A 15257-nucleotide genomic window follows, 5' to 3' on the forward strand; every position below is an offset into this window, starting at 1 on the left:
GGGCAGCCCCCAGCTTGTCCTGTGGGGTGGGGGTTCCCATGATGTCAGGCAGGGCGCCATGAGCAAAGGGAGAGGAAAGCAGGAAGCAGGGCTCCACCTCCAGCGTGGGCCGAGGCAGGGTTGTGCGCATTTTGCTTGGTAGGAAAAGCTGTTATTTTCAGTTAGAGCGTGCCTGTGGAGAGGACGTGCACGGGCAGTTTCCTTGGCCCCAGCGCTCCCGTCAGGTTCGTCCTGCCTTGCTTGGTGCAGGGCTGGCCTGACAGTCGGAGTCCAGTCGTGAAGCCCGGTCGAGGTGCATCGTGTCTCCCTGAGCGTGGCTTTGTGGGGAGTCAGGGCAGGGAATGGCCAGAAGCCACGGAAATTCTTCCGCAAGTGCAGAAGCAAGGAGACGTTTTGCGTTTTGTGTCTTCTGCCTTTCTTAGAGGGAAAACTGAAGAGACGGCTGGGGTTGGAGGAGCTTGGGGGCGGTCAGCTCCTTCCCCAGGAGCTGGGAGCTCACTGGACGCCTGCGGGGAGCTGCCCACCCAGCACCAGGAGTGTGGAGGGGCTCGGAGCAGCTGTGCAGTGCCAGCTCCCTCAGAGCAGACTCTCGGGGCAGGAGAAGGGCAACCCTGATCCCTCTTCTCGGGAGCGGGGAGTAGAGAGATGAGAGATCAGGCCCTTTTTTGCTGAAAACATAGCTGCTTGGGAAAAAGGAACAGGGAACGTGGCTGGTTTCCCCTTGTCGGGATCCTGAGGCATTGTCTTCCGGTGGTCCCTCTGCGTCCCCACATGTCTGTCCAGGGTGGAGCTCTGCTGTCCTGCTCACAGCATGACAGTGGCTGCCCCACCAGTAGGCTGAGTGGCTCGTCCTGGAATTGTCCAGTCTGTTATGTGTTGGCAGAACCCGTGTGGTCCTCTCGTTCTCCCAGAGCCTGTTGTCAGGGTGGTCCAGGGCGAGCCAGCTCAGAGGAGCCTGGTGACTCTGAATTTTAGAAAAAGTGGCTTTTCCCCTTCCTGGTAAGAGTGTCGTCAGTAGGATGAAAAGAGCTCAGCCCAGCCTTCTGTACAGTGAGACACACTGGTGGGGCCTTAGCAGTGCAGCGGGAGGGACCCCAGTTCACCCGTCCCTCTCCCAGCCCCTGCTCAGGGGTGCACAGGTGCCTTGCCCCCTTTTTTGGCCGGTTCTGCCATCGTCATTTATTCCCTGACAGCCTTAAGCCCAGGCCTCCTCCTGCCACAAGCTGGGCTGGCGCTGTGGCCCCCCACCCCTGGAAGAGGATGAGAGACCCTGCCGGCCACGAACCCTGGCGCCGACTGCCTCTCCTGCTTCCGAACCCCAGTCCCCTGAACAGCAACCCAGCGCTCTGACCTGAGATATCTCTCTCTCTCTCTCTCCCTCTCTCTCTCTCTCTCTCTCTCTCTCTCTGTCTCTCTCTCTCTCTGTCTCTCTCTCTGTCCGTCCTTGCCAGTGGGAACCTGGACAAACAGACGGGGAAGGGCAGCACAGCCCTGCACTACTGCTGCCTGACTGACAGTGCTGAGTGCCTGAAGCTGCTGCTGCGGGGCAAGGCCTCCATTGGCATCGGTGAGCCTCAGCCCCACCTCTTCCCCTGACCCCTCTGGCCACTGGGCTCCGGGCAGAGCTGGGAAGCCAGCGCCACCTAGCAAGACAGGGCCCGCTCTGCCAGGCTGCTGAGGTCCGATACTTATCAGCAGTTTTGCTCTGCTGTCTTGTGGACTTGCCCCCGTGTTGCAGACATTTTCTGGGCTCTGAGAGGCAGAGGGTGGCCTACAGCTGTTAACTGATGGCCCCAAGACCCTGGACAAGGTTCAGGCATCTTGTCCTCCTCTTCCTGACTCCACCTGAGATCAGACTTGGTCCCTCAGTGGTCCTAGGTGGGCACGTTTACTGCTGGGAGTCACTGCCCACTGCCCCTCTGTTCACTGGCATGGAGCCTCCTCCATGAGCGACCATGTCTGCTTGGCTTCCATCGCTTCCTCCTCTCAGGGCCCTGACCTGCAGCTGGCTGGGCAGAGTCTAACCCCCAGGACATCTGGCTGTGATGTGTCCTGGGGAGGAGCTTTGAAGAATTATCAAACAGAGAGCCAAGACTGGAAAAAAGGCTCGTGCCTGCTTGAGAGCCGAGTTTTTTATCTTTTAATTAATCATCCAACCTCACTGACTGAGGCTTGTTTAGAAGAAAATATGCAATTCCAAATTTACAGACTACTTATTAATAAGAGGAGATGTAAAGTCTTTCAGCCAGGTGCCTGGAACTAGATTAGCAGTGCTTTTGGTTAGAGAATTACCATGGACTGCTTTACTCAGTGAATTACGCCTTGGATATTTATTTTTACATTCGTTGGCTTAACTTTAGTGCTTTTACTTTCATGATTAATTCAAACCTTGTCTAAACGTTACTGACTACACACTGCTTAGTTCTGTGTGATTTCAGAACAGTTGAGCCCCGATGGGGGCTAAGTTGCCGGAATTCATTAGTCAGGACCAGTGTCATTTGAGCTGCTTGACTGGGTCTCTATTTAATAGTCTCTGGGCATCAGACCTTTGCTTGATTTGGCCACAGCATGTCCTTTCATCCCACCGTCCCTTAGCTAACGAGTCAGGAGAGACACCACTGGACATCGCCAAGCGACTCAGGCACGAGCGCTGCGAGGAGCTGGTGAGTCTCCCCCGGTGGGGTGGGGGATGCCCCTTGGGGAGGGTCCGCAGGAGGGTCCTGAGCAGATCCCAGTGTCCTAGAGGGGACAGCTCAGAGCAAGTGTCCTGGGGCACCTTTAGAGAGGAGGGGACCACCTGCCTGGCAGTGACACTTTTGGAACATGAGTCAGTATTTTCTGGTTGGATGTGTTGGCGGCTCTGGCTTTGGGGGTGAGTGGAGCCGAGGCCCCCCAGGTTTGCAGGGAGCTCCACTGCTGTGGCTTGGGAAGGTCGTGCCAGCTCTCCCCATTGTTGCCTTGTTTGTAAAGTGGAGTAGGCTATGCCAGTCTGCAGGGTCGTCGTGTACTTGAACCCTGTGAAGCCGTGGGCACGTACTAAGTGCTCAGTAAACAGAGCCATTAACAGTCGCTGCTATAGAAGATGAGGAACGTTATTATTATTCCTGAGCTCTTTGTGTCCATTAACTCATTTAATCTTGATAACCCTTAGGACACTGATTAGTGGGTGCCTACTGTTACCCCTTTGGACACTGATTAGTAGGCGCCTACTGGTTCCCATTAGGGTACTCATTAGTGGGCGCCTACTGTTACCCTTTAGGACACTGATTAGTAGGCACCTACTGTTACCCCTCAGGACACTGGTTAGTAGGTGCCTACTGTTACCCCTTAGGACACTGGTTAGTAGGCACCTACTCTTACTCCATTTTACAGATGAGGAGACAGCTTCAGAGGGTTAAATAACTTGCCTGTGATCACATGGCTACTGTCTGGCTTTGGATAAAATTTAGACCCTAATGTGCTAAGACACCCATTTGTCTGATGCAATAACTTCTCACCTGTGCATCTAGAATGAAACCAGCTGTCCACCTTCCCGGAGAAAGCTGGGAAAGCAGTCATTCACATCATTTTCCGCAGGGCTTAATTCTCGTGCTGGTCAGGAAAAGTGGGGTCTACAGGTAGCGGGCTTGTTCCTTCTTGAATTAAGTGCTCACTGTGCAGTTGTGGGTACCCAAGGGCTGGCCATCGCCTTTTAGATCTCAGACACTCCTCGGCTGCATGCTGTGACTTTGCAGCTTACAAAGCACTAAATGGGAGTTGTTGGGTTTGAGCTTCCAGGGAATGTGTGGATTCGGGAGGGGCGACTGGCTTGAGAAACAGCAAATAAGCCAGCCTCATGCTGGGGCACAGCTTATCTGGGGTGCAGGCCGGCTGCCCGCTGCCTCTAGATCCACATCTGCTTTACAAGGTTGAGCATGTGAGTAGCGTCACTGATGGCCCATTGTCGTTCTCAGCTGAACCAGGCCTTGTCTGGAAGGTTTAATTCTCACGTTCACGTGGAATATGAATGGCGACTGCTCCACGAAGACCTGGATGAAAGCGATGATGACATGGACGAGAAGTTGCAGGTTTGTGCCAGCTTGTAAAACGTGAAGAGTTTTATGATGAGCATCCTTCAGAGTGGTGTGGGTCCTGGCCTATATTTAGGGCAGAAAGCTGTTGTAGGAAAGGAAATAGAGTTTACTTTTTGCTTCTGCTGATCTCAGTAGTTCTTGGGTTTTACCCATCCCACAACTCCCCCTCTCTCCCAGCTCCTACAGATGTGACTTTACGGAACATTATATGTTATCATGGCAGCTGCTCACCTTCTGATATGAAGGAGAGATACAAGAGGGCCTCTGATTCTGGTGGATGTTAGAGGAAGCTCTCTCACTGAAAATGATGTGATGAAAAGCCATGTTTCCCCCAGGAGTAGTTTTTGTGCTCACTGAGTTGATCTTTAAAAGCGTCACTGAAATCAGTGACCCTTAGAGCTCATCTGGCCCAACCCTTTCCTATATCACATGGTTCATTCAAGCCTCAAGACTGAGAAGCTGGCTTGGCCACAGTGAAGCCAGCACTTGGAGACTGCCCAGGGGCCCTTGCCTCTTGTCCAGCTGCTCCTCAAGATGCTCTGGCTTGTGCACTTGGGGGCACCCCTGGAAGGTAACCACCTTCACACCCATCTCAGAGGTCAGAGTCAGACCCAGGACGACTACTCCAAAACCTGTATGCCTAGAAGCTGTGAAATTAGTGGGAGTGCCATGATGTAATGTTTTAATTCTTACTAATGGACTTTAATGTCCTCACATGTATATTTCAGAAATACATGGCATTTCTGAAAGCTGTTGGACTATTCTGTTTCTTAGAATAAGGAATTTCTGAGTTCGCTGTAAAACAATGTCAAAGTGAGAGAAGCTGGTTATTTTATATTTAGATTTTCCTTTTAAAAAAGTGAAGGTTTGGGACTTCCCTGGTGGCCCAGTGGTTAAGACTCCACGCTCCCAATGGGGGGCACAGGTTTGATCCCTCCTTGGGGAACTAAGATCTTGTATGGGTCAGCTAAAAAAAAATAATAATAATAATACAATAAAATTTTTTTTTTTTTTTTTTAAAGAGAAGCTTTGAAACATCTGCCCCAGCATGAGTGCCTCTTGGTCAGGCACACGTCACGTTGTCAGGCTCCCAGGGTCATGTGGGCAGTGACTGCGCAGGTCCTATGGTCCCAGTGAAAGCCCAGCAGCAGTGCCAACACTCATGCCCCCCACTCCACCATGCATCACCCCCAGCAGAGAGCGGCGGGCATGGTTCACACATGGTTTAAACTCTGTACAAGAACCACTGGCCATTGAGCTCTATGCATTGGAGCCGAGTGTGAGCCTTTGGTTGGCCAGAGCCTTGACCAGGCAGGTGGTCGTGTGAGGGCAGGTGGGTGTGACAGCCAGTACTCATACCTGCTAAATTCTGGGCTCTGTGCCGGTAGTTATATTTGTACCCATTTAACAGATGAAAAATAGGATCAGCAGGGCTAGTTTGCTCAAGATCACAGCTGTTAAAACAAAGCTGACATTTGAGATAGGAGTTTGATTGAATTTACCCAAGTCCCTGGTTCCATGCACATGACCTTCAGATGGAGCAAGGGTCAGCAAACCCGTAAAGGGCCGGATGACAGATGTTTTAAGCTTGTGGGCCTAAAATAACGAGCCTGTGTTCCAGCTCCTCTCCTCCAGGGTGGTAGGAGAGCAGCCATGGGCAGTGTGTAAACCGCAGGCATGGCTGCTTTCTGCTAACGTTTTACTTATTAAAACAAGTCCCACAAGTCATAATTTGCTGACCCTGAGCTAGGGGACTCTTTAGAGTCCTAGTTCTATGGGAGGAAGGCATTGATCTCCCCTGAATTAGCTGTGTGGCTGTTGGGGATCGGTCACAGCTGTGGGTGCTGTCTGAGGGGATGCTCGTGGAGGGGACGTGCAGTGAAAACAGAGCTAAACTGAGCCAACTCCGGCTGGTGCAGATACAGCAGCTTATATTCTAAGTTTTTACTGGAATGAATAATTGCAGGTTCTTGTAAAGTGTGGCTCTTTTGGTGGGTGTGTCCATTAAGAGACACGCTAAGAGTGAGGTTTAGGTCTCGCGGCTGTCCTGTAACGGCAGAAATGCGCTGTGCCCAGGTGGTTGAGTGGCGTGCCTGGGCTTGTCACAAGCACATCCATAGCCATGACTCGGAGGTCAGTGCATCTGCGTCTCACACACCTCTGCCCACCACCCCCGCAGCCCAGCCCCAGTCGGCGAGAAGACCGGCCTGTCAGCTTCTACCAGCTGGGCCCCAGCCAGCTGCCGTCCAGCGCTGCAGCTCTGGCAAGAGACGCCGGCAGCCTGGCCAAGGACAAGCAGAGGGGCTTCGTGCCCAGCCTCCTGCAGAACGAGACATACGGTGCCATCCTGAGTGGCAGCCCACCGCCCACCCAGCCTGCGGCCCCTGGCTCGGCCAGTGCCCCCCCACTCCCGCCGCGGAACGTTGCCAAAGGTACGTACCGAGAAGTTGGTCACCCTCGGTGCTGGAGCGCTCTGGTTGGGGTCACGCTTTGGGGACTCTCTTCTTGCTTTGTCCCCAGCTATCTCGCCTGTGGACCAGCGTCAGGACGTGTTTTTCTTTTCGGTCTTTTGTTTTGTACTTAACGTTCTTTGCTTCCAAAATGAGCTCCATCATTCTTAGGATGGTGGGAGTGTGTCTTGGCTTCGTTCTTGTTCCAGTCAGGGAGGTGGCTTGTGTGACTCAGGGAACACAGGGACTGCACTGGGCAGGCCTGGGATGGCCGGGTGAGCCCTGTCGCTGTCCCGGGGTGTTTCCCACACACCTGCTTCCTGGTGCTTTTCTTTTCGCTGTCCACCCCTCCCTTTGCCGCCATTCTTTCCCTTTCTCTCTCCTGCCTGTACCTGGCCAGCTTGTAGCATCTGATTATTTCTTCTCTCTGTGATTTCCCCATGAAGTGAAAGATAGAAAGATGCTAATTTGGGAAGTGGTGCTCAGCTTAGCTGTAAAAATACAGAATAGTCCCCGAGGGTCCTGCTGGTGCTTCAGGTGCTGAAGCTTTGCTGTGCTGGCCTCAGTCGCTCTTTCACAGCATAGTGAGTTTGACACCACAGATGCTATATTCTATTTTTATAAAAATGGAAACTGAAGGCCCGCCCACAAAGGTTAAGTAATTTACCCAGCACTTGAGGCCCACTGGCCATTGTGCTCCTTGAAGGTAGGTTCAGCAGGTAGCCAGGCTGGCTCTATGCTGGGGCTCCAGGAGGCTTCCCGGGGGCGGGGGGCAGGAGCCTGCCCTGGGTGTGAAGTCCAAGCCCCATGGCTGCTCTAGGCTGATGGTGGCCCCAGAAGTAAGTCCCAGATTGCATTTTGCAACCTCAGAGAGGGGCACGTAGCCGAGTGGCTGTGATCCTGGGAGGCCCGAAGTCTGTGCTCACAGTGTGGGATGGCTGTTGTCCCCCCACCCCCATCGCCCTGCCCTGGCTGTGGTGCAGGCCTTTCCACACAGCTCTGGCTCAGTGCTCAGGGAGGCCCAGAGGTCATGGGCTACCCTGGGCAGACCTTGGAAACCAGCCCACCCCCTCCCGCAGAGCCCGTTCCCCCTCCTAGGCCTGCAGGGAGCTCCTGTGTGAGGAAGGAAGTGACATCCTGCAGCTGGAAGGGGCCCCAGTGTGTGAGGGCCGCTGTGGTCAGGGGATCTCATGGGGGCAGCTTGTCACCTCCCCCTCCCTCCTCCCAAGTCCCAGGTGTGTGTGTTGTCTTGTGAGGCTGGAGCTAAATGGTTAGGTCATCCCCACCTCGTGAGTGGCTTTTCCTGACTGTGTGTCGTGGGCGGAGAGGTTTTCTTTTGCTCTGTTGGGTCATAGAACAGCGGTAGAAAGCTGTTCACCTGTGTTTCTTGGCTTCCTTCAAGTCTTAGGATGAGAAGGGTTTGGAGGATTCCCTGTGTCTTCCTTTGATGATGGAGATCACCCTTCGCCCCCTCCAGCCCCCTAAAGCCTATCTTTGTTTTCCGTCTGTTCTGCCCTTGATCCACGTGGAGTATCCACCCTGCAAATGGAAGAAGGTCGGCGCTGTCCCTGTCAGCAGACGTGGGAAGACTCCCCCACCCCAGGTCTGCCCTATGTGGCTGTGGCCTGTTTTCATCTCCAGGCCCAGCCGGCCATGTGGGCCACACGCAGCCTCAGAAGCGGTCACGCCTGTGCCCTGGGCAGACACCGCTCCGTGAGGAGGAGCAGGCAGAGGAAGGGTGTCACCAGTTGCCAGGGTCCAACCAGAAATACATCTGCCCTTCACCAGCTGTGTGTGACTTGGCCCTCCTCTCGTGTGCTCTGTCTGAGGACAGGTGCCCCCTTGGTCGAGGCGCTGACCCCACGGGAGGATGTAAATGGGTAGAGACGAGCGGATGTCCCATCCCCAAGTGCAGCGCTCAGGAGGTCACTGTGGTTATCATTTCCCTTTTCAAACTGTACTTCCATTAGAGAAATCGGTAAGATGGAGACCGACTGGGAATTTTCCCAGGAGCATCGTTGGTTTGGTGTGTATTGGTATCTGTCTTCCAGGTGCCAGAAAGAATTTTTTTTTTTTTTAAACAAATGAGCATCCTGTTTGTGGTCTTACCGCTGTTCTGTCCACAGAAGGGTCACGTTTCCCGCCGTACAGGGAGAGGATCAATAATGCCGTGTTCTGTTTCTGTTTTTGTTCTGTGCTCCTGCGTGCGTGTGCATGCCTGTGTGTGCATGGGCGTGCGTGTGCGTGTGTGTGCAGCTCAGCCAGCCTCCTCCGCTAACGCCCCGTGGAAGACAAACTCTGTAAGCGTGGACAGTATAAGCCGGCAGCGATCTTCGTCAGATCCGCCCGCTGTCCATCCACCGCTGCCCCCTCTCCGCGTGACATCTACCAGTACGTTTTTTTTTCCCTTTTCCCTTTCTTGCCGTCGGGCTTCACACAACACGGATGGCTGGTGGGGAGGAGCGGGGGGTGGTCCTCTCGGCTGCCCCGGCCTGCACGCTGCTGAGGGCTCCTCCGTGGCCGCCTCCCTGCGGCCCCCGTCCTCCCCGGCGGCCGGCTGCTGTCTGTCCCACTCCCCGCGGGGGTCACCCTCACCCCTCCTCCATCTCCAAGCACTCCAGCAGCGTTTCTCTCCCTCCACGGCGGTGCCGGGGCTTCCTCTGGCTTTTCCATGCTTCGGGGCACCAGGGCGTGTTCCTGTGGATTCGAATCTGCTCTGTGTTTCCCTTCAGTGTCACGTGTGCACCGGGGGGAGGGGCGGGGGGTGGCGACTAGACCAGGAGGTGAGGCCTGGGTGCTGTAGGAGGAGGGGCTCCAGCCTCTTGGAGTGCAGGTCCGCTCCAAGAGCGCCGAGGGTTTCCCTGGGTTTCCATAGCTGGAGTTAAGGTGGGAGAGGCCACCTGGCTGCAGTCGGTGCCCTCCGGGTGCTGGAGGCCAAGCAGGCAGCTGCCTTGGGGAGGGCCTTCCAGAGGCTGGGGTGGGGCAGGGGCACCCAGGTCCGGGGGCGGCAGCGAGGGGGTCAGTGGTGAGAGGCGCCCAGCAGGTCTCCGAAGCCCACTCTTCTGCCTCATGGTCCTGCGTCCCCGGGGCTGTAGATAGGCATGCAAGAGTCTGCCTTTTAACTTTGCTTTTAAAGCTTATGAAAAAAGGAAAGAAAACCTGAATTGGACCCCTCCCTGCTCAGCCAGCACCCTCCACCTCCGCCGTCCGGGGCCGAGGCTCCTGAGGTGTCCAGGTACAGGCCCAGGGGCAGGTTGCTGCCTCTGCTCAGACCGCAGGACACGGGTGCTGGCTGTTGAGAGGGGTGCTGATGTTTGTCAGCAAACGGGAAGGAGGCTCAAGGTCCGGCCTCTTGTCTTACCAGCCCCGTGCCCTTGCTGAAAGCCTCAGCTCCCTCATTCTCTGTTAAACGTAGAGAATATAACTTGCTGCCCTGTCCCCTTACAGACAGGAAGCCTTCACGGTGTTGGCTCTTCACAGACTTACCCCAGACTGACCGGTGATATGGGTGGGCCCCAGGCCAGGACCTGGGCCAGGCCTCCTACGGCTGCTTCCCCAGGTTCCCTGGAGGATCGAAGACCCAGTTGGCTTCCCCAGGGGGCGGTTCTAGCTGAGAAAACACCCCCAGGCTCATGGAATCATTTTAATCCTCCCTTGAAACCTGGAAGGACTCTCTGCCGATACTGCTGTCTGAAAGTCTTTGGTGGAAGTGGGTGTTTTTCCCGTGAAATAGTGGAAGGAGAAAAGGAAGGCCTTGTTGGAGGATCCTCGGGTGGGGAGCCTGGGAATATGACGCCTGGAGGCTGACCCTCTGCGTGTGTGTGTCTCTCTTTCTTTTTTCTCTCTGCAGACCCCCTGGCTCCCACGCCTCCCCCTCCGGTGGCCAAAACGCCCAGTGTGATCGAAGCCTTGAGCCAGCAGAGCAAGCCAGCCCAGCCCGGACTCCCGCCCAGCAAAGCCCCGCCACCCTTGCCACCCCAGCCGCCCAGCCGCCTCCCCCAGAAGAAGCCTGCTCCCGGGTAACTCCTGCTCGTCTGTGTCCCCCTCGGGCCAGCCAGGTCACCAGCCATGCTTCCTGCCTTCAGGGGGCTTCCCAGTGTACCTGCCCCACAACTTAACCTGCTGGGGTTTCTCTGCATGTTTGAAATTGTCCACATTTCAAATCCTGCTGTGACCCCTGAGGTCAAGTGTTGCATGACTAATTCATTATGTTTCAGGGGTCTTCAAAATAATTTACCAAGAATATTTAAACTGCAAGCATTTCATACCAATGCGTGTCTTATACCCACATGATGAATTTAGATTTCTGTCGAATACAGACACTGGGACTGGGGGAGTTAAAGTCCTCAAGAACGGGGCCTGTAGGTCTTACTTGTTCACTCATAGGATTTTCTTGAATACCTGGACTCTTTGCGGTGTAGGGCATGTGTTTTCAACAAACTAGGACATTCTCCTACATAAACATAATGCAGCCAGCCAGATCAGGAAATTAACGTGGTTGTTATTGTTTAGTCGCTAAGTTGTGTCCGACTCTTTGTGACCCCATGGACTGTAGCCTGCTAGGCTTCTCTGACCATGGGATTCTCCAGGCAAGAATACTGGAGTGGGTAGTCATTTCCTTCTCTGATGGATCTTCCTGACCCAAGGATCGAGCCCATGTCTCCTGCATTGGCAGGCGGATTCTTTATCACTGAGCCACCTGGGAAGCTCTTAACCTGGATACTACCTTCCAAAACTCAGACTCCAGGTTTTGACATTTGTCTAAATAAATGTCCTTTACCACATTTATTGTAGTAAAGCTCATGGGACCCAGTTCATGGCTTTCAGTCTGGATCTTTATGGTAGAGAAATGGTTCCTTTTAGTGGAATGATACTTAGATGCCAAGATCTGGGTGCTTGGTGTCTTCATTGCCATTGGATTGTTAGTGCTCCCAGGCAGGCCTTCTGAGTGATCGGAACTAGAGATACACACGTGTATATTCATACATGTACATGCATGCTTGTATGCATGTATAAACACATTTATTTCTGTTTCTTGTCTATATGGATGGAAATCCATGAGTTTACACTCTCTCCAATTTCTCTGGTTCTGAGTAACAAACCACAGCAAAATGTATTGACATAAGACACAACTGTCTTATTATGTTCATGAGTTTGGGTCAGCACAGGGGGAGTGGCTTGTGTTTGCTTGACAATATCTGGGCCTTTAGCTCAAAAGACTCGAGGGCTGGGGGTTATTCAACAGAGATTCATCAGAGGAGGCCTCCCCAGTCCACACATATGGTTGGTGCTGGCTGTCAGCTGGGACTCCAGCTGGGGCTCTCGCCTGGAATACTTAACATGTCCTGGCCCGTCTCACATCAGGGTGACTGGGCCCAAGAGCAAGTCCTGGAAACCAGCAGGACATCATGTCTGCCTTCTGCTACTGCTCGGCACAGGCAGAGCCTGGACTAGGTCAGGGGAGGGTGGGGCATTACAGTGGCCATGCAGTCCATTCTCGATGTTTTAAACGCTCCACAGGATTCATTCTGTATAGCTTTTTATTCCTTTCTGCACTTGTTACTCCCTTTTCTAATGGTAAAGAAGTCCGGCTCCCATGTTTACTTAACCCTTATGAAACGCATCTCCCATCTCCGCCTTCTCCTCTGTGCAAAAGCCTCCTCTCCCTGCTGGAATCTGGGACCCTCCTGGGTCTCCAGCTCCCCTGACAGGCCAGGCCCTGCCCCCAGCCAGGTGGATGCCTTCCTGTGTCCCTTCAGGCAGACCCCCGTCAGGGCCCCGTCCATGGACACCTTGGGCTCTGACTCCCTGGGGTGAGGTGGTCTGTTTTCATCCCTTCTCCCAAGTAAATGGTGGAACCTCTCAAAATAGAAACTACATCCTGCATCTGAGAAATCTTCATTGGTTTTTTTGTTTCTTTAATGTCTTAGCATCTGTATTTTTCTGTTCTAAGTTGTAGTCTAATTCTTACTATTCGGATATCAGATCCCCTTGGCCTTTCCTCTACGTGTATCACCCTTTCTCTTTATTAGAGTAAGCTGATTGCTCTAACAGCCTACCCCTAGACCATCTCACTGGTTTAACATAAGGAATTCACTTCTTGCTCCCACGAGGTTGAGTGTCCCCATTTTGCTTATACAGCAAACCCAAGGGGGTGAGTCAGAGACTCAGACCCCTTCTACTTCTCACTCCACCGTCTTTATCCCCTGGGCCAAGGGTTAATTCAAGATTGCCGGGAGAAATATCAATAACCTCAGATACGCAGATGACACCACACTTATGGCAGAAAGTGAAGAACTAGAGAGCCTTTTGATGAAAGAGGAGAGTGAAAAAGTTGGCTTAAAACTCAACATTCAGAAAACTAAGATCATGGTCCCATCTGGTCCCATCACTTCATGGCAGATAGATGGAGAAGCAATGGAAACAGTGTCAGACTTTATTTTTGGGGGCTCCAAAATCACTGCAGATGGTGACTGCAGCCTTGAAATTAAAAGACGCTTGTTCCTTGAAAGAAAAACTATGACCAACCTAGACAGCATATTAAAAAGCAGAGATACTACTTTGCCAACAAAGGTGCATCTAGTCAAAGCTACGGTTTTTCCAGTGGTCATGTATGGATATGAGAGTTGGACTATAAAGAAAGCTGAGGGCAGAAGAATTGATGCTTTTGAACTGTGGTGTTGGAGAAGACTCTTGAGAGTCCCTTGGACAGCAAGGAAATCCAACCAGTCCATCCTAAAGGAAATCAGTCCTGAATATTCACTGGAAAGACTGATGCTGAGGCTGAAGCTCCAATACTTTGGTCACTTGATGTGAAGAACCAACTCATTGGAAAAGACTCTGATGTTGGGAAAGATTGAAGGTAGGAGGAGAAGGGGACGACAGAGGATGAGATGGTTGGATGGCGTCACCAACTCGATGGACATGAGTTTGAGTAAACTCCGGGAGTTGGTGATGGACAGGGAAGCCTGGCGTGCTGCAGTCCACGGTGTCACAAAGAGTCAGACATGGCTGAGCGACTGAACTGACTGAAGGTTAATTCTGCAGGAGGAGAAACGGAGGGCTGGCAAACCCCTGGGGCCTGAGTGATGCTCTCACTCAGGCCAGTCCCGTGGCCCCACCTAGAGGCAGGGGCTGGAAGTGCAGTTGCACTGCAGAGGGGCCAGCTCCCAGCCCCCTTCTGGTTCTCCAATCTGGCCTTGTTTTCCTGCTTGCTTGCTTTTTACAGTCAGCTTTCTAGGAGATTTTCTCAGCTTTTTGCCATCGTATAATGTTCATGTTAATAGTATCCTACTGGTTTCACGGACTCACTTTCTGTCATCTCTTCCACGATTCTTTCCATTCTGACTTCTGTTATATCATAGACATTTCCCTTAAGTGTGGTCTTCCCTGTCGCTAAGTTGCCCCTTCAGATGCAGCATTAGAAGCTGGCAGACTGCACCCTGATGCACAGAGCTGCTGGCATGGGTCTTGCCATAGAGCAGTCTCCCTGGGTGGCTCTGGTATTGGACACTGCAGGTTCCTTAGAGAACAGACTTCTAGTCTATTGCCTGAATGGAGCATGTTTTCTGGGAATTGAATGTAGAAATAAAGATAAGCTTTCACTCAGCCCCTCGGTCCTGAGGGGAGCCAAGCCATGGTCAGTCTTGAGGGGTTACAGCAGGGATCACAGTACAGAGGACGATACAGGCCAGTGGGGCCCAGGCAGTCCTGGCAGAGCCCCCAGGGCCTGGGGATTGATCTAGCCCCACCTGACACAGGAGGAGCCCTGGGCCGCGTGGGACGGGAACTTCAGAGGCAGAGCTGATTCTCAGTGCCCAGCTTCCTGCCCAGACCCAGGGTGTTGGCTGCAGGCTCACATAGGACAGGAGAGTCCCCGGAGGAGCCTAGTTTTGGAATCAGGAACCCCTGGGGTCTGGCGCTGTCCTCTGGGTCTCTCATTCTTTCTTTTTCCAAGAGAAAAAGAATTAACTTGGATTGGCAGTTGATAAAATTAGCTTGCCCGTTTTCAGTTTGAACACAGGTCCCATAGAACAGGGAGTGAGGTAGGGCAGTCATGTGCCTTTCAGGCTTCCTGTACCAGTGACTCTTGGCTGTCCAGGGGGTGCTCATGGTCAAGAACCCGCCTGCTGATGCAGGAGACGTAAGTGACGTGGGTTCGATCCCTGGGTCAGGAAGAACCCCTGGAGAAGGACATGGCAACCCACTCGAGTATTCTGGCCTGGAGACTCCCATGGATAGAGGAGTCTGGTGGGTTACAGTCTGTGGGGTCGCACAGAGTCGGACACGACTGATCAACTTAGCATGCACGCGTGTACCAGTGACACTATTTCCCCTTCTTTGTAGGCCTGACAAGTCAAGCCCACTGATTAACAAAGGCCAGCCGAGAGGACCTGGTAATTATTTCACATGAACTGGTCTGTGAGGGCAGAGTTGGGTATGTGTCCTGTTGCGGTCAGCCCTGTCTCCTGGCCCAGCTGTCCTGTCCAGGGCAGGGCAGCCACCCTGCCCCCTGCAGAGCCCCTGATGCCCCCTTTCCCGGGGCTGCTGAGTACCATACCCCACATTCCACTGCCCTTCTGTCACTGGGGGTGGGTGGGGGGCCTGGCAGGGGATGGGGGTGCTGGTCAGTAGAGGAGGTTATAGCTTCTGCTCCATGGTGACAGCTGCAGGCCAGCACACTCTACAAAGGCCACAGGGAAGTCACAAGTTTCTTTGGCCTTCAGGGGACTTC

The 15257-nt window shown here is 53.4% G+C and overlaps 1 protein-coding gene across 2 annotated transcripts in view; it reads left to right on the plus strand.

Annotated features, from left to right (window-relative positions):
- ASAP2 (ArfGAP with SH3 domain, ankyrin repeat and PH domain 2) overlaps window positions 1-15257 on the plus strand; it is a 157211-nt gene that overhangs the window by 137537 nt on the left and 4417 nt on the right. Inside the window, exons 19-25 of one of the 2 annotated variants that reach the window (XM_069582563.1) lie at window positions 1452-1567; window positions 2596-2663; window positions 3954-4067; window positions 6253-6505; window positions 8780-8914; window positions 10374-10542; window positions 14870-14919. In XM_069582563.1, coding sequence (XP_069438664.1) covers window positions 1452-1567; window positions 2596-2663; window positions 3954-4067; window positions 6253-6505; window positions 8780-8914; window positions 10374-10542; window positions 14870-14919 — 905 coding nt within the window. The remainder of the gene's footprint in view (window positions 1-1451; window positions 1568-2595; window positions 2664-3953; window positions 4068-6252; window positions 6506-8779; window positions 8915-10373; window positions 10543-14869; window positions 14920-15257) is intronic. The other variant, XM_069582564.1, reaches the window with a different exon arrangement.

Source organism: Ovis canadensis, chromosome 3 (assembly GCF_042477335.2).
Source record: "Ovis canadensis isolate MfBH-ARS-UI-01 breed Bighorn chromosome 3, ARS-UI_OviCan_v2, whole genome shotgun sequence".
Classification (NCBI taxonomy): domain Eukaryota; kingdom Metazoa; phylum Chordata; class Mammalia; order Artiodactyla; family Bovidae; genus Ovis; species Ovis canadensis.